Here is a 22,697-nt window from a genome sequence, read left to right on the forward strand (position 1 = left end):
AAAAGTGTGCAAAGTTTCAGAGGTCTAGCTGTATAAACTTCTGAGATAACAGCTCAACGTTACATTTTTTGTCCTTGGACAGACAGACAGCCTGCCCACAGCACACATAATTATTTTGATCAAGTATTATTCACTCAGCCAGTCTACCTGCACAAGCATGTGATTAATCCATGGTTGAAGAGTTCTGTGAAAATTGCGCAATTCTGCAAACTCTTTATAGCAGTTAATTTAATTTCGAATAAAATAAAGTACATAGTTGTTCTGCTAAGACGATAAGGCAAATATTTTTGCGTTCTTTTCATGTTTAAGTATCTCGGGAAAAAAAGTTCTATTTATGAAGTGAAATATAATTGACCTACAGATTACTGTCTTTTTATTTGTACAAATGCAAAATGGGAACAACTCTATTTTCTACACAAAATATGAGAGTTACTTGCCTTGAGACCTTGTGTCTGGTACAACGTAGATTTTGATTTAGAAAACAACCAAACTTATGGATCTTATATTGGATTCTGTGTGTTGAAACCTGAAATGAATAGTGTAAATGCAGTATGTATGAGCTCTTTCCTCTTTCGAATATTTGAGCATTCAGAACTTTTCAGTCACCAAGCAGTGACCACACAGTGTGGTTTCTCAACCTATGAGCTATCGAGGATTCAGACTGGTTGCTGGGTGGTTATTTGTTAGGACTAGGTAGCTTGGTATTCACCGAAAAGTATTCCCCCCTCTGCTTATTTCTCTGTTAACTTGAAGGGGTGTTTATTGTTAAAAAAAACACAAAGCAACCAAATTTAAATAACCACCCAGTAGAAATGGTAAGGTATAACCAGAATATGTTTTGTATTCCGTGGGGAAATCATCAATGGACCAGTCTTTCATTACATATCCAGAAAATGACAAAATAAAAAGAAAAGAAAAGAAAATACTTGCACACGACTCACCTTCGTTACCCACCTACCCCTTAGAAGACGCCCTTCCTTTTACGATCCCAAACAAGACATTTTCAAGACCCTGTTTCATAGCTGCCAACCCCTGTGAAGCCCAAAGAGTAGCATTTTGGAACTTTCACCCAATGTCAGAGTTGCAATTGGTGTTTATAAGCATAGCACTCGCATAATCTTAAATTTGAATCGCAAGCCCGCATTTAAAATGCCATCAAAAACGTTTGTAAGATTCTGAGAGCTCTACGACATTACAACCGTCTAAACATAGTTCAATGTCACACGCTTTCCTTCTTTGCCACTACTAAAGCAAACGTATGCAAGATTGTATGTTACACGCTTTAGGAGCATGGCAAGAACGGATTCAAACTCAAAATCGTCACTCCAAAAAAACATAAAATGCACACACGACTTTTATTTCTCCTGCTGTTATCGTTTCTTCTCTTTACAGATTCTTCAACGCTCAGAATACTGAAAACGGCACCCCAGACGACAGTACTGTTTCCATACGCGAATTTAAGTTCCCTTGGAAAGTGGTTCGCTCAGGAGGCCTGTTTGTCTGACACTATAAGGACAGAGTTCTGAACATAGATGACAAAGATTCCAGAATGAACAAACATTTTGCGGATGCAGACACAGAAAGACGTCATGAAGAATGAGATGCTTCAAAAGATACAGACTGTGACGATGACTGTGACGTCATTCCCATATAACGAGACGTCATTCACAGTTGTTCGGCCACTTCCGTCAAAAAGTAGATTTAGACAATCAACGTAATCTCGTGTGGAAGAAAACGTCTGTCACACAACCAAGTCGGAATAGCAGGTATTATTACCTATACACGCAAAGTCTGTCGAATTCTTCGGCAAAAATCGTTGAAAATGATTTGCCCGCATCGGCGTGGAACTTGCACCATAATCTTCACCACCCTTACGTTTCCCCGTTTTTATCCTGTCTCCCTCCAGTTTCCACTTCTAACACCGTCACTGTGCACAGCTTACAACTTAACAAGTGCATTGCATATATATTCTAATCAAATTCACAATTGGCGCATAGAGTCACCGGAAATGCGAATGCTTGCAATAAAATTCACGATTTGCTAAGCAAGTCACGTGGACATATCGAGTCATAACGGAGTGGTTCCCAGCCATCGGTACTCGACTAGTTATGCAATGTTCATTGTTGATTGTCAAGCAATAAGTGAACATTTTGCACGCTTGTCATTTTTATTTTTTATTTTAGCGTAGCAGCTCAGGGCTTAGAGTAGCAGCGTAGCAATTCCTGCAAAATCGGAGCATGCTGCGCCAAAATCGTAGCAATTGGCAGGTATGCTGTTCTCTAAGATATTCTGCTCATAACCTCTGTAAGTTTACCCCCATTATAAGACCTTATTATCTCAGGGTTATGTAGGTCTTAAAAGAAAGATTCCAGCGTCATAAAATAATGTTTAAGAGAATTCCTTATGCCACCTGTATCAATCCACTCAAATTCCATGTTCAAACTGGCACAACCCCTAACATCCTCCCCACCACCGGACACACTCAACATTCACCAAATTTTTAAAAAGGATTTTTTTGTGCCCAGTGTATGTATTTGTAGCTGTACTCACGATATCAACTTGTGGTATCCGTCTAGATGCCAGAGAGCGTTTGGTCCTGATACTTGGTACAGACGACGTCTCGTGGGCCTCAACGCCAAAGCTCTGACAGCTACTCCACCAGGATCAACCCGCTGGATGGCTCCCCGTACTCTGTGCCTTTGTGGAGCGTGTAAGAATACAACTTATTACACTAACGTGACATACCACTCATGTCATAACAATACCATTCACTCTACATTGCATGTGTAAAGAGGTCTTGTCTGACAAGGACCTGATTTTTCACTGCCTCCAATACCGAAACAAGCGTCCTTCTTTGAACACTCGGAAGAATTTTAAGAACGTAAACACCACACCAGTGACATTTCCTTGCTTTGACATTAAAGATTACACGAGGCATTCGGAGAGATCCAGGTTCAATTTTTAAGCTTCTTCAATCTGGGCGCTTCGACAAAGGGACATTTACAGCAATGAACATGCAACAGTATGTACAGGGTCCCCACTGGTTTTTAGAAACAAAATTCCATGACTTTTCCATGAGCCTCAATAACATTTTCCATGACTAGATCCACAGGTCGCCATTTCCGAACACGCAAACTTTTTACATCTTGTCACTGCCAGTTTTGACACTGGCTTGCTTTGCACTGAATTTGAGTCAGTTTCTACGCAGTGTCTCTTTGACAAGCAAGTCAAGCATTTGCTACGCAGTCAGATTATCGGTAATGTTTGCTGGTCCTGTCATTTCACTAAACTGGACCAGCCACTGTTTGTATCCATCTGCACTTTCGTAAATTCCGTTTCATAACCGTCACTAACACTGTGACTTGACGAACTGTCATTTTTTTCACCGCGATACACAGTTCATTGCGAAGATCTTCCTTGGTAATTCGTTCCAATTCCGCATACTTTTTGTTGTCAAGAAACAACTCGAAAGAAAGCTGGCGTGCTAAAGGTTAATTTTTTTTCTTTCTTATTTATGTTAAATTCCATGACTTGAATTGAAATTCCATGACTTGAATTGAAATTCCATGACTTTCCAGGCCTGGAAAATTAAAAATCAAATTCCATGACTTTCCATGACCTGTACGAACCCTGTATGTAGGATAAACAGAATACTACATGGCTTCCTGTTTGATACCAGTTTTACACTAGTGTTTTGAAATATTGTTCGCAGTTTAATATTTAAAAGCACAACTTGTGTAAAACTGGTATTTCATAGGAAACCATATAGTATTCTCTATGTGGACAACAATGTCACAGGCTTACCCACTAAAGTTCTTTAGGAGCTTCTGACATATTTGCCTTAAAAACAACATGCAAAATAACTTGTGGAATCCAAAAGCACCATGCCGCATTAGTGGCCCAATTAGAGCTGCAGACTATTACGCTTTCGATGTAGCATGCTACTTGTAAAACAGAAAATGCTACTTCGTTATACAGACACTCTACAATGTTCATTTGTTCCTGCTGCTGTTTTCTTGTCTGAACACAGTTATTGCAACATTTGTGTCTTGACATATAAACATGTAGGTGCAGTGGATTATAAGATGATGCAATACTTAAAAGATAAACACCATTTGCTACACTATAAATTCAAGATTGCTACACATGAAGCTTCATAGGGGCTGACAGCTCTGCATCATACACCAGCACATAAATCTTACTGACTGAGTTGATGTGTATTTACACATTGCACACCTCCCACATTGAAGTAAACAATTGAATATCTTCAGTTAATCGAAGTACACTTAAAGATGAAGTTCTCTCCATAGGAATACTGTGCATCACCCTTGCATGTAAGTGAACTCAAAGTACTATGTGAACAGAACAGAACCAATTCTGGTCTGTTTGCAACCGCATGAACGCAGGAAAGAGATCATTGTCAGATTGAATTACAATTAACATTGACACGCTTCCATTTGAAACTTTTCAGTTGTCATTGTGGATTGACGCCCCGGGCCCCAGATCCTGCGTTTAACTTTATCCTCGACGAACAAAACAACAGGCACCAATTGGGTGGCCGCCTCACCTGTGATTGTGTTGACCAGGTTGGCAACCGAGCCAGACAGGGTAGAATTGCTGGTACCGGTTGTCATCGATCCCGATGTTGAGGCGATGGCCTCACGATCACCCGAAACAGCTTCTTGCAGACGTTGGTTGTCTTTCTGGAGCGAGACAATGGCCACTTGGCAGGTCTCTTGCCGCTCCCCCAGCCTGCGTAGTTCTGCCAATACCGCGGCCAAAGCAGTGGCGCTTTCTTCCCCTCCTGCTGTGGCTGACTCAAACCCACCGGGTTGTCGCTGCGAGGCTGTCTGGTTGCTGGCCCTCGGCCGACCTGCAGCGGCTCGGGTCACTTCGGCTACCCGCCTTGACGCTGCCCTCCTGGGAGGCATATTCCTGTGCATAAAAAACAGGATATGTGAACACAGCCTTATTTGTCAGATTACTGAGAATTACACATAAGCCTTGAACTTGTCTGCTGCTCCTTGCAGGAGTTAACAACTCCTTCACTGTTCAGCCTGTAAAAGGTGTTTAATATCCCATACTTCTGAAGTTGTCACCAGATTTTGGGAGTCTGAAATACAAACCAAAGAAATTGATTAAAATCTGGCCCAAAGTACTTCAAACCAATTGTGTTTTCTGTGTCAAACTCAAATCCTGGCACCCAGTACCCCCACCAAACGAGTTTGGAATCTCTGAGGCTCAATACATTTATGACAAACAGAACACCAACAGGAAATTACATCATGGTTCTCTGAACTGTCACACACCAACATAATACCTGGCTAACAAATCCACATACTAATGTTGGAATCTCTGAGGCCCTATAGCTTAATTTGACAAAAAGAACAACAGCGAACCATGTTTTCTGATTCTCTAAAAAATCAGCCCCACCATGAAATATTACCTAGCCCACGGTACATGTACTTTAACCAAAATAGTGTTTGTAATCTGTGAGGCACCAGCCAACACAAGTGACAACAGTACCTCCACATGAAATATTACCTAGCCCACAGTACCACAATCAAAATAAATTTGGAATCTCCTAGGCAAAATAACAGGTGATTGACAAAACAGTACTTCCACAGGAACCAATATTTCCTGATTCACTGAAATGACAAACACCCGAGGTAATTGACATACAGTACCCCCACAGGAACAAATATTCTGATTCTCTGAATTGACAAACGCTCACATGAAAAGGCATCGTAACACCAACATGTTCATCAGAATCTCACCTGAAAATTATTTCCAAGTACTCTGGAAAAACACTGATCCATACTATCCACCAACACAGAAACATACTGTTGAAACATGTCACGATATCTTGATTTGACAGAACACTCAACAATCGTGTTGATCGCAGAACCATTCCACCTTGAACTGGTTTTTAGACAAGGGACATCATCCACAACGAGCCTGTCATAAACTCGAGTTACTTCCCATCTACCGATCTGGTTGACCCCATTTAGAGCCGTCGATTTATAATGCCACCCACCCGCATCAAACAAGAAAGAAAATGTAAACAATTTGAAGATTCCCTGTTCCTATACCCGTGCTTTGTAAGCTGATCAGTCAAAACGCACAATGCAACCTGACCCGGCTACAACATTATTTAATCACACAAAAACCGACTGTGTTTATCGCCTGACGAAGGGACTTGTACAACCTGGCCTGTCCTGACGTTGCTTGATCTTCTTGATCTTGATATGTTACGCCAACAGGTCCCAAGCTTGGGAATATACGTTTGCTAGATGCACACCATCACCCAGGAAATGACGCTGCAAATTCAGGTAACGTAAACTGTTTTCCAGCGGAAAACATAAAATCATGGTCCCAAAATACAACTCTAGGGGAGTCCACAGTGCCCTGCCGAAGCAACGCATTGACCTCCATAGCTGCGGCGTTGTATGATGGATCGAAACACACACACAGACAGACAGACAGACACACACACACACACACCACGACCCTCGTCTCGATTCCCCCCTCTACGTTAAAATATTTAGTCAAAACTTGACTAAATATAAAAACGGTATTACTTAACTTTAAAATCAGAATCTGTGACTGTGAAACATTGGTCCATTTCTCAGTTGTTTTTCAACAGTTTAAAATTCCTTTTTGAAGCTTTACTATTCTAATATTCAGCACAAAAGAGTTACCTGAAGTACTGTCCCCTGTCCTTTCAGACGAGCTTGTATCATTAAGGACCCAGTAAGCTTGTTGGAAGCAGTAATTGGTTCCACCAACGCATCCAACTCTTGATCAGATATCCTGGAATACACCATGCGTTGTACAAGTTTACAAGTAGCATTCCATTTTCCCTGAAAATTGCCAAACACTTTTATTACTTGCGTTGTATCGATAAACGAAGCACAAGTAAGAAACAATAATAAAAGCAAAGAAAATAGCAACACGATATGCAAACATCTAACAAAGCCGAGCAAGCAGAATGACAGGTTTAATGAAAAACAAAGAGGTACCGATTCGGAAACAAGATCGCGATTCTTTCCTTCGCTGCACGACGCAAATCTTCTGTGACCTTTGACCAAACGTAGCTTCCACATTCGATCACCGTGCTCAGCTTAATATTTACAACAGAAAGCCGAGGGGGTGGAATACCGAGATGAACCTACAGAAATGTGCATCCTCAAACCTGACATATTCATCCCAACATTTAATGAACTCCAAAACACAGAAAGTTGCTTTTACACGCCATCTTTGATTGCCACTGCCAGTGGTTATCAAACCGGGACCCGGTACCCGTGTTTCAAAGATCACGCATTGTTTCTTCCATTAAGTCACAAATGAACAAGCAAACAAAACGTTGCTTACCTTCTTAAAACTTCTTCTGGCTCATTACCAGTCTGATCCAGTGGCGTCACCGGAAGTAGTATCTCCACGAGATTGTCGCTTTGCATGTCGTACATTTTCCGATTCAAGTTCTAATTTATTTCACCTGCATTTATTAAATGCAGCTGCATTTAAAAATAAATACAGCTGTATTTAAAAATAATTACACCTGTATCTAAAAGTAATTACAGGTGTATTTATTTTTAAATACAGCTGTATTTACTATTAAATACAGGTGTAATTATTTTTAAATACAGCTGTATTTATTTTTAAATGCAGCTGTATTTAAAAATAATTACACCTGTATTTAATAATAAATACAGCTGTATATATTTTTAAATACAGGTGTAATTATTTTTAAATACAGCTGTATTTATGATTAAATACAGCTGTATTTATCATTAAATACAGCTGTATTTATTTTAAATTACAGCTGTAATAGTTATGAGCCAAACGGCTTTCCATAAAGTTGTGTGTGTGCACTCATGTCAGTCAGTGTGTGTGTGTCAGTGTGTGTGTGTGTGTGTCACTGTGTTAGTGTGTGTGTTAGTGTTTGTTAATGTGTATATGTGTATGTGTGTGTGTGTGTGTGTCTGTGTTTGTAGAGGTTACATGCCGAGGCTCAGTGATTATTAAAAATAATGGTCGAAGTTAGCGGATCATGAAAAATGCGAGCTTTAGCGAGCTTTTTCATGACCGCGAACTGAGACCATTATTTTTTATAATCACTGAGACGAGGTGTGTAACCTCTTTATTCCTCCTTTCTTCAGTTATTCAAAGAAAAGAGGAGTTTTTTTGCGAAAGTTTGATCGAATCCTATTCACTCAACCAGTCAACCTGCACAGGCGATCGATTAATGCGCGGTTGTATAGTTCCGTGCAAATCATTCCATTCTGTTAACACTTCTTGTCAGTTTTCCTATTTTGGACTAAAATCAAGTACACAGATATGCTGTTATTCTGCTGTGGCGGAAAAGGCAGATATTGTGTGTTCTGTATATGTTTTGGTATCGCTTAGCATAATGTTCTTTCGTCAAATGGGACTAGCAGACGAACTTTTGCACCCGTGTTCCAACGTTAAAAACTGTATGAAGTTCAGTTTTCTGGGGAAAATAGTGTATGAAACCGCTTTATGTTGTTTAAATTGATGAGATGTGTGCATTTGGTTGCGTGTGATCTGTTTATTAAATGAAATATTGTTGAAAACTGACCGTCGGATTGCAGTCTGTTGTCGAAGAAACTGAGTGAAAAGAAATTTGAAAGGGGAAATACTCTTGTCGCAAGACAAAGTATGAGAGTTACTTGCCTTGGGAATTGGCAAGCGATTCACAGAGCGCGGCGCGCTGTGTAGCGCGGCGCGCTGTGTAGCGCGGCGCGCTGTGTAGCGCGGCGCCGGCTGTGTAGCGCGGCGCGCTGTGTAGCGCGGCGATTCACAGAGCGCGGCGTGTTGTGCAGCGCAGCGATTCCCAGAGCGCGGCTATTGCTCTCACCAGCGCAGATTGTTGACGCGCTTTATTTTTGTACATGTATGATTATCAGCAACATTTTTAACAACAATTGATTGCACCTACCTCTATTATATTATCTCAAGTGAATCTATACACCAGTTAACAGTTCCAGCGCTCACATGGAACGAAGAACCCTATTGAAGACTTACAAATCAGGGAAGAAGGAGTGAAGAAACTACTTCAGAACATCAAGATAGCAAAAGCACCAGGACCAGACCAGATCCCAAACCGCATACTGAAGGAGTGCGCCAATGAACTGGCCCCTGGACTCACTGCCATCTTTCAGCTGTCTGTCGACTCAGGCTGCCTACCGTCCGACTGGACAAATGCAAATGTCTCCCCCGTCTACAAGAAAGGCGATAAACACCTTGCTGAAAACTATCGCCCCGTCTCCCTCACCTCCGTACCCTGTAAGCTCCTTGAGCACATCATCTGTAAACACCTCCTCAAGCACTTAGAAAAGAACAAAATCCTCACCAACCTCAACCATGGCTTCCGATCAGGCTATTCATGTGAGACACAGCTCGTCGTCACACTTCAAGACCTCTGCAGGAACTATGACAACGGTAAACAGACCGACATAGCCATCCTGGACTTTTCAAAAGCCTTTGACACTGTGCCACACCCAAGCCTGCTGTATAAATTACAGAGTTATGGTGTGAAAGGCAACCTGCACAGCTGGCTGCAAAACTTCCTGACGAAAAGACTGATGAGAGTGGTAGTCGACGGAGAGGAGTCAGTTGAAGTCCCTGTAGATTCAGGCGTACCACAGGGTACCGTACTCGGACCAGTCCTATTCCTCTGCCACATCAACGACTTGCCAGCGTCTGTGAAGTCACAAGTGCGCTTATTTGCAGATGACTGCCTCCTGTACCGCACCATCAACTCCTACAGTGACCACCACATACTCCAAGCCGACTTGAAAACCCTGGAAGAATGGGCAAACACCTGGGGCATGCGCTTTAACGCAAAAAAATGCTACATCCTTAGCATCAGAAACAAGTCCAGCTTTTTTCTACAACCTGGACAACCACATTCTCCAGAAAGTCAATAGCAATCCCTACTTAGGCGTCACCTTTACTGATGACCTCAGCTGGACCACACACATCAACAAAATCGTCAAAAAGGCAAACTCCACCCTCGGCCTACTTAGAAGAAACTTCCGTTCCTGCCCACAAAGCTGTAGACGTACTGCCTATGTGTCCCTCATCCGCTCAACCCTGGAGTACAGCTGTCTCGTCTGGGATCCGTACAAACAAGGCGATATAGCCTGGAAAATGTACAGAAACGAGCAGCCAGATTCATTACCCAAAACTACAGGGACCGAAACCCAGGATGTGTCTCAGAGATGCTCAGCAGACTACAGCTTCCCCCACTCCAGGAACGCCGGAAACAACAGAGACTCACATTTCTGTTCAAAGTGCAGAGGGCTGGTCCCCGCAGTACCCCCTGAGAAATTCATCCAGCAACAAAAATCAAAAAGACAAGTGAAACAACGAGTGAACAAAGACTTTACATCATCAGCCACAGTCAGAAATATCACAAGAAACAACAGCCAGTGCTTTACTGTGGAGTGTACTAAAACACCAGTGTACAAGTACTCTTTTTTCACAAGAACAGTTATTGACGGGTACATGACATAAGCTCGAAAGACAAAAGCTCGAACGACAAAATCTCGAACGACAAATGCTCGAATGGACAAATGCTCGACGCGACAAAAGCTCGACGCGACATATGCTCGAACGCCGAATGCTCGAATGGACAAATGCTCGACGTGACAAAAGCTCGACGCGACATATGCTCGAACGACAGATGCTCGAATGGACAAATGCTCGACGCGACAAAAGCTCGACGCGACATATGCTCGAACGACAAATGCTCGAATGGACAAATGCTCGACGCGACAAAAGCTCGACGCGACATATGCTCGAACGACAGATGCTCGAATGGACAAATGCTCGACGCGACAAAAGCTCGACGCGACATATGCTCGAACGACAGAAGCTCGACCGGACTGTAGAATGATGCTGTCAAAACTACTCTGATAACGTCATATCTGAAACTGTCACGGTGATGTTGTTCTAGTTTCGAGCGACAAATTAACTAAATTTGTTTGATATCACGTGGTTGTGGTTGTGGTTGTTGTGGTTGTTGTTAGCACGCTGCTGGATTCCACACACACACACACACACACACACACACACACACACACACACACACACACACACACACACACACACACACACACACCATTACAACAAAAATATTCATCAATAACTTCATTTCATAATATATACTGGGTAAAATGCTAATGCATCTTACACATATGCATCTTATACGATTTTTCAAATGCGATTTCTAGTAAAAATTATAAGGGGTAAAATGCAAAGGTAAGACTGGTTAAACTACAAAGTAGCCATCAATACACAGACTCGGTCCCTGTTGGTGTCATTTTTACACACACACACACACACACACACACACACACACACACACACACACACACACACAGAGTCGTCAAGGACCGGATCATGAGTAGTAGGAAATGTTGTTGGCCATTCCGAAAAGGAACTCCATGAACAGACGCTCTGTGGTGCGCTCCGCGTACTGGCTAACCAGCCGTAGAATGCGATGCTCTTGTCGCTCGTTTTTCTTCCGGCGCTTCTTGCGTTGCTCTCCACAGCGGGCTGCGTGAATTGCCATGAGTCTTTGTGCGCTTGTTCTCCTTTCAGGAATTTGAGAAAGTCCCAGAGATTGGGATGATCTTTGCCAATGATAGACTGGACTCGGCGATGCTAGCCTTCTAGTGCATTTGTGGTTCTTGGTTCATGTTCAATCGTCCTTTCATGAACGCACCACATGGCTGGGTTGAACACAGGGTTTCTCCAAACGAGGCGAAGTGCCGCTTACCTGAACCTTTCCTGATAAACAGTCAATCCCGGGCCAAATCAAAATAATAACATTGACAAATCTAAACCCCGACACGATCTTCCCCCTTCTTTTCTCTCTCTCTCTCTCTCTCTCTCTCTCTCTCTCTCTCTCTCTCTCTCTCTCTCTCTCTCTCTCTCTCTCTCTCTCTCTCTCTCTCTCTCTCTCTCTCTCTCTCTCTTTTGCAGACAGATTTTAAAATAACACAGACAGGCAAAATAACACCGAGAACGACATTCGAGCTTTTATCGCGTCGAGCTTTTGTCGCGTCGAGCATTTGTCCATTCGAGCATTTGTCGTTCGAGCATATGTCGCGTCGAGCTTTTGTCGCGTCGAGCATTTGTCCATTCGAGCATTTGTCGTTCGAGCATATGTCGCGTCGAGCTTTTGTCGCGTCGAGCATTTGTCCATTCGAGCATCTGTCGTTCGAGCATATGTCGCGTCGAGCTTTTGTCACGTCGAGCATTTGTCCATTCGAGCATTTGTCGTTCGAGCATATGTCGCGTCGAGCTTTTGTCGCGTCGAGCATTTGTCCATTCGAGCATTTGTCGTTCGAGATTTTGTCGTTCGAGCTTTTGTCGTTCGAGCTTATGTCGGACACCGGTTATTGACTGGAACAACCTTGAGTGACAACACGATCCAGTCGTCAACAGTCAACGAATTCAGAGGAAAACTGCCAACCGCTGACTAAAACACCAAGTGCTCTCCCCAAATTCCGCCAACGTATATTCCCAAGCTTGGGACCTGTTGGCGTAACTTATCAAGATCAAGAAGAAGGAACCCGAAAGAGGAGATAAAACAAACACTCGAAAAAAACGATCTGCGCATGCGTTCAAATCAACCAGAAAAACAAGAAAAATCGCGTATTTGTGTGCCCGATGTAATCCTTAGACCCTTTACACTCTTTCTTTGGACACTCAAAAGCAACTTCAGGGCTGCAAGACTACAAAATTGCACTTTCTGCAGACTGAATATACGCGTTCTAAACAACCGGGGAAAAAAAACACGAAAAAACCGATCTGCGCATGCGCGAATTCCAAAATGGCTGCTGAAGTGTTAACTGGTGTTACACCGATTAACAGCGGTTCTGCGGCACTGTACTCGGATACTTGTTTAAAAACGTCATCCCAGTTTAAAAACTCAGCTGCTTTCCATATAGTAGAAGCCATTGCAATGACATGTAGTGATATGACTGCAAGGCCGGAACTTAGGCACGTTTTACATCGGCGCAGCGATACATGGTGAACTCAGTTGAAAGAGTGAGAGAGAGAGAATGGAGCTCTGTTTTTCGTTTTATTGAGTTTTATTTCTCAAATAGATCAGATAGATGTAGATGTTGTAAACTTTGCGATTGTGAAGAAAATGTAACAGCAGAATACATCGCGCGTCGTGAATCGCAGCGCTCCTCGTAGCGCCGCGCGTTGTAAATCGCAACGCTGCACAACGCGCCGCGCGCTGTGAATCCACTTCGTTATGAATTTGCTTGTGATGAACGTTCGTGCACAGCAGACCTAGATTCAGAAAACAACCAAAATCATGGATTTTATATGGAGATTCATGTGTTCAAGCCTGTAGTTGTTAATTTAAATGCGGTATGTTTGTATTGTTTGCTCCAGAGATGTATACTTCGTACATTAGAGCGTTCGGAACTTTTCAGTCGCAAAAGTAGTACCGACGCAGAACAGCTTCTCAACCCATTGCGCTATCGAGGATTCAGGCTGTTGCTGGGTCGTTATTTGTTTGGTTGCTGGGTGTTTATCGAAAAATAACTAGCTTCTTCTTCTTCTTCTTCCATATTGTGACCACGGTCATTTTGGCTGACCATTATGTCACATTGTGGAGGGTTGCAGATTCAACAAACAAAAAACAAAAAACAAAAAAACCCTAGCTAGAATCTACTGGGGGCTGGAGAGTTCCTGCACAATGCAGGAACTCGACTCCTGCGCAGTGCAGGAGTCTGGGGCCTGGGGGTGTGAGAGGAGGAGGGATGAAGGGGTCTCGTTCCAGTCCCTGATTGTTCTTGGGAGGAAGCTGTTCTTTCTGTAGTTTGTTCTCGCTGGGATCCGCTTGAATTGCTGTCTCTCTGTGGGGACTCCTCTTCTAGCCCTTGGGGCGAGTAGGTGTAGCTCCTCGCACCTCACATGTGCGGATCCCGATGTGATCTTCTTCAGCATGGAGAGCCTGGCCTCTTTCCTGCGTTCTTCTAGCGAGGGCCACTCTAGTTCGTTGAGCATGTCGTCCACGCTGGCCGTCTGTTTGTGTCTGTTGAGAACAAAACGAGCTGCCCTACGCTGCACTTTTTCAATCTGGCTGACCTCTTTGATCTTGTGCGGGTCCCAGACTGTGCAAGCGTACTCGACTATTGGTCGGACGAGTGATTTGTAGGCTAGTTCTTTTGTCTTTGGAGATCCGATTTTCAGGTTTCTCCTCAGCATGCCTAGTGCACTGTTGGCTTTGGCACACACGTTGTTGATGTGTTTGTCCCAACCTGCATCTTTCTGAATGGTGACGCCCAGGTATTTGATGGCGTCCACCGACTCCAGCTGGTGGTCATGGAGCACGTAGTCGTGGGGCTTGGTTGTTCTGCTTCGAGTCATTGGGAGGGTGTTGCATTTGTCAGGATGGAATGACATTTCCCACTCTTCTTCCCATGCTTCTAAGCTTCGCAGATCGTCCTGGAGACTCTCGTGGTCTTGTTGAGAAGTCACTGGCCTGTTCAGCATGGTGTCGTCTGCAAACAGGCGCGAGCTTGAAGTGACTCTGTCCGGTAGGTCATTGATGTAGGCTAGGAAGAGGCATGGGCCCAGCACAGATCCTTGGGGTACTCCTGACTTGACGTCAGTATAGTCAGACTCTGCCCCTTCCACGACGACTGACTGGCGGCGCCCACTGAGGAAGCTCCCGATCCAGTCGTTGACCTTTCCTCGGACACCATAGTGGTGGAGTTTATGGCACAGTAAACTGTGGTTGACTTTGTCAAATGCCTTGGCAAAATCCATGACAACTATATTAGTCTGGAGGCTTTTTTCTAAGTTGGTTGTGAGTTCCTCAAAGAGTTCAAGCAGTTGGGTTTCACATGAACGACCTTTTCTGAACCCATGTTGTTCTTCGCACAGTATCTTGTTGGACTCGAGATGACTCATGATGCTGCTGACCAGAATGTGCTCCATCACCTTGCACGAAACGCTTGTGAGAGAAATTGGGCGGTAGTTCATTGGGTCATAATGCTCGCCCTTTTTGAATACTGGGGCGACATGGGCAGTCTTCCAGTCATCCGGGACGGACCCTGAGCGGAGTGATTCCTGGAAGATGGTCGTCAGTGCTGGTGAAACTTCGGGTGCGAGCTCTCTGAGGACACGGGGGGATAGGTCGTCTGGGCCAGTTGCTTTGGTGGGATCCAGGTTCAGAAGGAGTTTTTCAACTCCCTTCTTTGAGATGGAGATTTCATCCATGGCGGGAAAAGATTCCTGGTCGCTGGACATGGTGCATTTCGTCTGGAACTCCTCGCTGGTGTAGGTGCGTCCGTCACTGAATGCTTTGTAGAACTGGTCATTCAGGACATTCGCCTTCTGCTTAGAGTCAGTGACTAGGCGCCCCTTGTTTTTCAAAGGAGGTATCCCGGATGAAGTGGAGCGTTGATGTTTCATGTAGGTCCAGAAGCGTTTTGTTGATGGTAGAGAGTCGGCTTCTTCTTTGGAAGGAGTGAAAAGGTTGCTTATGTACTCCCAGTATGCTTTGCGGATGCCCTTCTGTACATCTCTTCTGAGATACTTAACCTCAGTCCTCAGTGCGTCTGTGTTCTGTTTCTTCATCTTTTTGTATTTTCTGTTTTTCTTTCTGATCAGCCTTCTTAGGGATGGTGTGATCCATGGTTGTTTGTCTTTTTTCCTAGGTCTTTTGTGTGGGATGTTCTTCTTCACGCTCTGTAGCAGGTCTGTTTTGAAAACAGTCCACAGCTCATTCACTGTACTATCTGTACTCTTTTCGGCTATCTTCTTTTGTAGCTCCCGCATGTCTTCCTTCATCTGTTCCCAGTTAGCTTTGCTATACAAGGGGATAGGTCTCGCACACCCGTTCTTGAGGCTGATCTTGGTTGCTAGTTCAAAGTAGACGATGTCGTGGTCAGAGAGTCCTGGCACTATCTCCACACGGGAGATGAGGCCTGGTGCGTTTGTGAGGACAAGGTCCAGGGTGTTTTCCAGTCTAGTGGGCTTGTTCACCATCTGTTCCAGGTTTTGTTCACTGATCATGTCCATGAAGTCCTGGTGGAGCTGGGGGTGGGGCACTGGTGTCTTCATGGTCATGGGGCTTGTTGTCCAGTCAAAACCAGGGAAGTTAAAGTCTCCTGCTATGATGATGTTTGTGCGCTTGATCTTGCATGCTTTCTTGAGTGACGTCTCAAACTGTTTCTTGAGTGACGTCTACAAGTTTACAGAGGTAAAGAAGCAGAGGGGGAAATAAGTGTTTATATTTGCACTTATTACGTTAGTATCGATTAATCTGCAAGTCATCACAATTCAGTCAGTGGTCATCGCTGAGGATAATCAAGGGAAGTAGAAAGTTCAGGTCATCAGCATCCACTTTATCGCAGTTACTCCCCTTATTTTGTGTTTGCAGAGAGACACGAACCCCTCCATAAATAAACACTGTATCATTCTATTTTTTTTTAAACTATTTTAGAAATCAAAACTTTAGGTATCAAAATTTTAAGCTATTGAATAATAATTTCAAATTTTCTCAGAAAATTTGAGCGCAAATGATTTAGTTTTATGACACCGGATGTGCCTTTGTTTATCGACTTGTTCAGACATCCGCTCAGTGCAACATGGTGGACGACCATGAGGGGCCAAGCTAACAAAAGGCTTAGTTTTCTTTTGTTCTTTGAATGTCACAGGCTAGTTTCTTTTTCTTTAAACATTTAACGTTTTCTGTTTAGCTTCATTCATACCAAACGAAGCGAAAATGGAATCGCCTGATTCAAGCACGGCGAACAAGACCGACACAGACAGTTTGTTGCGTCACATTCGGTTTGAACATCTCTATGCAGGAATAAGCGGAGGTGTTGTGTCCACCTTGATTCTTCACCCGCTTGACCTCGTCAAGATACGGTTTCAAGGTGAGTCGGCTCTTCTTCTATTTTTGCCTGAAATGTTCGAAAATAATTCGTGAGGTGACCATAGAATTAGACTTTATATTTTGCATGCCCTTGGGTTAGTGGTGATGCAAATTGCAATCAAAAAGATTGACAGACACATTGTGACTGATTTGTAATTGATTTGATTGATGTTTTGGTCAGCTTCAGGGGTTGTGCAAAACAAAAAGAAGCAAAATCATGACAATTCATCTCTAGATGATATCGCAGTATCAGTACAAGAATGATTATCAGTAGCAACCAGTAAACTCTAAGAGTAAGACTAAGAGCTAATTAAGGCACACCAACATTTTTATTAAAGGAAGAGAGAGTGTATGTGTGTGTTTTTTTTATATGAGACGGTTAGGGAAGAGTTAGTATTGATCGTTTTGGCATGAAACATTTCAGAGTCAAACAAATGAAAGTAAGAGACAGCCTGTTTACTTTTTCAAACTGTGTCATATAATTACATGAGTAAACAAAACTTGAAGTGTTTGTACTTACAGTAAATGAGGGCCATGGGGCATCGGGGAGACCAGCCTACCAAGGCATCATGCATGCCATGCGTACCATCGTCAAGAACAGCGGCTTCGTCGGTCTCTATCAAGGGGTCACGCCAAACATCTGGGGGGCTGGGATATCATGGGGATTCTATTTCTTTTTGTGAGTATATATATCTGTGGTTGTTTTGCCCAACTGTTGATTGTGATAAGTGAAGGCTCCTCCTTGTTCTATCCATTTCCCCACCCACCCATTTCACACATCTACATACATCTAACTAACCATCTTAAAAACGCTGTTTAAAGAGAAACTGTACAAATTGAGTTTTCTTCTTTAACACTGAAAGATCATCGTACACTCTCTCTCTCTCTCTCTCTCTCTCTCTCTCTCTCTCTCTCTCTCTCTCTCTCTCTCTCTCTCTCCACGCACATACACATACATAGTCTTATTCATAATCATAGTTACGGTAGATCTATACATTCCTGAAGTTTTGATTTGTGAGCATGCATGATATTAATGGATCACTGATCAATTTATGATTTGTTCTTGCTCTCTGTACAGCTACAATTCCATGAAGACTTGGATGCAGGATGGAGACGCACAGAAAAATCTAGGAGCAGCGACACACTTGGCTCTAGCAAGCACAGCAGGTCAGTTGCTGACTCGTTCTTGTTGTATTGATGTGTTACTGTTAGCCTAGGTCTCTTTAAAGATGCAGTGCGTTTGTCACAGCATGGAGAGCAAAGGTTTGTCGTTTTGTCGCAGATTACGATATAAACAGCCAGGAGCTTCCAACAACTATCTCACCGATGCCTACACATACCTTTAGTGTTGCTAGCCAAGCGAAACTTCATGCGATTTTTCAGTTTGCTATATATATATCCCATGTTCTGAGGCTGTGTGCGGTATGCAGGCATGAGCAAGATCGGTCGCCCACTCGCCACAGGCGACCAGAAATTAATGAGTGTGGGCGAGTAGAAAGTCTTTACTCTTATAATGATCGCCCACTTGGCAAGTGAAAATGTTGGGTCTGTGGTATTATTATTTTCCGAGGGACAATTGTCTGTAAGTTGTGAAGCACGTTGTCATCTACGACTGCTAAAATTAGATGTGATCGGAGCTCCAGTTCGAGCTGATCAGGAAATTCTCTTTAGTGACCATGAACCAATCAGAATGACCAGAACCGGATTTCGGGGTTGTCAGGACTTACCGTTGACACGGTTTTAACCAATCAGAATTGTCGACGCAGCACGCGTGTCTCAGCAGCCTAGGCAGATCTGAAGCTGTAAACATGTGGAAATACTGGGACAACTGCCAGCCCCCAAAGAAAAAAAGCCAAACCTGCCATGCGTTGCTCAGAATCACAATAATAATAATAAGAACATTTATATAGCGCTAAATCAAAAACTTTCGTTAAAAAGGCTTGCTCTAAGCGCTTGACATCTAAACTAAAACGTCATGCACACTCTTTACAATGATGTACAAGAACTTCATGTCACACTCTTTCATTCAGTATAGCACCATTCACACAGTTGTTATTCTGTACAAGACAATAAGTTAGTCTAACATTTAGAATGTTCATAAGATGAAAACAAGAAAAAACCAGACTGATTAAAACAACTGCTTAGTGCTAACAAAGCATGAATCTTAATGATAACGTAATACATGTTTCACTGTTAAGACCATAAAAAAAACCTATGTGCTAAAATAACTTCAAACTTTTAAGAACTTCTTATAAGATACACAGCACATCTCGATAAACACCAGAATGATAAAACAAAAGGCAACTCGTTAAAACTATTAAATGCATCAATGTCTAAAACACGAAAGACTCAAATATAAGATACACAATTCTCTAGAATTGTTTATTAAAAAAACTGAAACCGACCTGCTCAAAGTAAACCATACCCACCCCCTCCCTACCCACCCCCAACCCTCCTCCTACACTAAATACTAATTATTTCTACTCTTAACTTTCCAACTACACGTTATCCATAAACTATGCACAGGAACATGTGTGTCAGCATTATGTGGCACCGACATGACTTGTGCATATCTAGCTTACAGCTAAGGGTTAAAGTTAAAGGACTACTGCAGTGAAAAATTATATTTATAATAATTTAAAACAAAGACAAAATAACAAGCTGAATAGAGATGGAACCGTTACAGAACAGGATGGCAAAATGTTGCGACTTTAGGAGTTGTGTTTCTGGAAGAGGTGAGTTTTGAGTGCTCGCTTGAATGACTGTACTGACTGAGAGTGGCGAATGTGAGAGGGGAGAGAGTTCCATTGAGTAGATGCGCAAAATGCAAAAGTGCGTTGTCCATATGCTTTTGATTTTGTGTGTGGGATGACTAGGGTGCGGCTATCAGAAGAGGAGCGGAGTTGTCTAGCAGGAGTGTATACAGTGAGAAGTTCAGAGAAATAAGCAGGAGACGAGGCAGAGAAGAAGTGAAAGCAGAGAGTGGACAGTTTGTATTCAATGCGGGCTTGGATGGGTAACCAGTGGAGTGTGCGGCGAAGTGGTGTGACATGATCTTTTTTTCGTGCTTTGAGGATCAGGCGTGCTGCAGAATTTTGAACTTTCTGTAGTTTGTGCAGGAGGTAGAGTGGACAGCCAGAGAGAAGAGAGTTACAGTAGTCAAGTTTAGAAAGAACAAGAGAGCAGACTAGAGTGTTTGTAGTTTGAACGGACAGAGTATGGCGGATGGTTGCGATCTTGCGGAGTTCAAAGTATGCGGACCTACAGATGTTGGAGATGTGCTTGTTGAGTGTCATGTCTGAGGAGATGGTGAAGCCGAGGTTTCTAGCTGAAGAAGAGAAAGAGATGTCGGTATTGCCTACTTGGACAGACGAAGGTTGAGAATTTGGGAACTTAGTGGACTTTTTCATGCACAGAAGTGCCTCTGTCTTATCATCATTTAGTTTTAACTTATTTTCTACCATCCATGACTTAACATCTAAGATACAGGTCTGAATGGTCTGGATGGCGGCATGTGTCTCAGCGGGGGAACTAGGCTTATACAACTGGGTATCATCAGCAAAAGACTGGTTTGAAACGGAATGATTTTGAATGAGGGCAGACAAGGGTTTGGTGTACATAATGAAGAGGACGGGGCCAAGTACAGAGCCTTGAGGGACACCGAAAACAAGGGGGGCTGGGGCTGATCTCTGGCCATCGACAAGCACAGCCTGAGTTCTATCCGTAGCACAGCACAGCCTGAGTTCTATCCAATAGCCCGCTCAGAGAAAAGTCGCTCTGGATTGGTCTATGCAACGGGCTCACAACGAGGCAAATTGCTTCACGATGGCGACGAAGAAAGCACGATTGCTGCAAGATATGAAAAAAATTATACTTCTTAAACTAGTAGACGATTCGGTCAGTGAAATCGTAAGAGAGAATGTAGTTTTGATGGGAAATTTAGCTGGGGTAGTCCCTGAACCTTGAAAAGCGGTGGATCCCTCGGGTCACGTCGAAAACCACGCCGAGAAGATCGAAACAGGCTACACGGCATCGCAGTGTAAACACCGCCACCATCTTGGATAACGGCGGTGGGCGAGCATATACCAAAGCCGCTCGCCGAGTGTTTCGCGAGCGCTTTCCTGCACTGCCCTAAGAAACGGCTTTTTGTCATTCGCACTGTGAGCGACCCGTGGCAAATCGCTCTGGGAAACTCGTCTCAGAGGGAACGGAGTCCGAGAGACTGAAAAAGTATGACTCCGTACAGAGGAAGCGTACCTTCGAGGCAGACTGGACAAAATCTTACTCTGGTTAGCAGAGAGACTGGCTAAACTATGATGGGGAGGAAAAAAACGTCATGTTGTGTACTGCTTGCAAAAAGCTGCTTCTGAGAAGGAGAGAAAGGAGCCATTCGTTGTCGGTACGGACAAGTTTTAGCTAGAAAACATATGTGCACACGAAACATCAAAGTCTCACCAACAAAACACCAAAAAATGGGTAAACTCAAACAAAAAGGTCGAAGACACCGAGGGGGGACACGCTATGCACCAGCTAACGCAAGACCAGCGTGCTCGTGTCGCTCAACTGATGCGATCGGTACAGGCGCTTGCAAAGACCTGCTCGCCTTTCACCACGTTTGAATGGATGGAATCGTTTTGTTCTTTGGTAACTTATTTTTGTGGGCTAGTCAATTTTGAAATTCACTAGCCCACAAGGCGAGTGAAAATTTTGGAACTTGCTCATGCCTGGGTATGCCAAAATGGACCCACATACCATCTTTTACAATGTTCTTACGTCATCACAGACCATGTCTTGACATAAAGTACTCGAAACAGAAAGAATTCTCCCTCTCGTACAGACTAATAGACTTCCATATGTGGCTTTTGATGTAATTAATTGGACCTGCCCACTGGCAGTCCAAAATTAATTCGTAAAAAATGTGCAGTTTTTGACCCCTTTCATGGAAGTCAATGAAACTTGGTATATTTTCAAATGGATAGCTGCTTGAGGCATGACTGAAAGCCCTAGGGGCTCCGTGCACCTGGAGTTGACAGTTCCTGTAACTTTAACCTAGACCAATAGATGAATTCCGAAAATAACTCCTGCCCTTGCTAGTGGCAAAATGATTGATCATTTGACGCCAGAAACCAAGACATTATTTTTGACAGAACCAAATGATTGATGATTTGACGCCAGAAACCAATACATTATTTTTGACAGAACCAAATGATTGATGATTTGACGCCAGAAACCAAGACATTATTATTGACTGAACAAAATGATTGATGATTTGACGCCAAAAACCAAGACATTATTTTTGACAGAACCAAATGATTGATGATTTGACGCCAGAAACCAAGACATTATTTTTGACAGAACCAAATGATTGATGATTTGACGCCAGAAACCAAGACATTATTATTGACTGAACAAAATGATTGATGATTTGACGCCAAAAACCAAGATATTATTTTTCACAGAACCAAATGATTGATGATTTGACGCCAGAAACCAAGACATTATTTGTGACAGAACCAAATGATTGATGATTTGACGCCAGAAACCAAGACATTATTTGTGACAGAACCAAATGATTGATGATTTGACGCCAGAAACCAAGACATTATATTTGACAGAACCAAATGATTGATGATTTGATGTGATGCCAGCAACTAAGATATTATTTTTGACAGAACCAAATGATTGATGATTTGATGCCAGCAACTAAGATATTATTTTTGACAGAACCAAATGAATGATGATTTGACGCCAGAAA

General features: G+C 43.1%; 2 protein-coding genes across 4 annotated transcripts in view; one reads left to right on the top strand and one right to left on the bottom strand.

The window, feature by feature from the left end:
* Nucleotides 1-2,192: 2,192 nt before the first annotated feature.
* On the bottom strand, nucleotides 2,193-7,545 carry LOC138979683 (uncharacterized). Of its 2 annotated transcripts, none has more exons than XM_070352403.1 (3): nucleotides 6,702-7,545; nucleotides 4,568-4,935; nucleotides 2,193-2,697 (listed from the first exon to the last, which is right to left on the bottom strand). In XM_070352403.1, exons 2-3 carry the CDS (start codon nucleotides 4,929-4,931, stop codon nucleotides 2,651-2,653), a joined length of 411 nt encoding a protein of 136 aa, XP_070208504.1. In that variant the 5' UTR covers nucleotides 4,932-4,935; nucleotides 6,702-7,545; the 3' UTR covers nucleotides 2,193-2,650. The 2 variants fall into 2 exon arrangements, with proteins under 2 accessions (XP_070208504.1, XP_070208503.1); XM_070352402.1 differs by lacking the exon at nucleotides 6,702-7,545 and adding an exon at nucleotides 5,778-6,231.
* Nucleotides 7,546-16,644: 9,099 nt separating this feature from the next.
* LOC138979694 (solute carrier family 25 member 32-like) overlaps nucleotides 16,645-22,697 on the top strand; it is a 34,058-nt gene continuing 28,005 nt past the window's right edge. For both annotated transcript variants that reach the window (XM_070352426.1, XM_070352425.1), the window contains exons 1-3: nucleotides 16,645-16,943; nucleotides 17,465-17,621; nucleotides 18,021-18,109. In XM_070352426.1, the coding sequence (XP_070208527.1) occupies nucleotides 16,790-16,943; nucleotides 17,465-17,621; nucleotides 18,021-18,109 (400 nt within the window). In that variant the 5' untranslated portion in view covers nucleotides 16,645-16,789. The remainder of the gene's footprint in view (nucleotides 16,944-17,464; nucleotides 17,622-18,020; nucleotides 18,110-22,697) is intronic.

Source organism: Littorina saxatilis, linkage group LG11 (assembly GCF_037325665.1).
Source record: "Littorina saxatilis isolate snail1 linkage group LG11, US_GU_Lsax_2.0, whole genome shotgun sequence".
Taxonomy (NCBI): Eukaryota; Metazoa; Mollusca; class Gastropoda; order Littorinimorpha; family Littorinidae; genus Littorina; species Littorina saxatilis.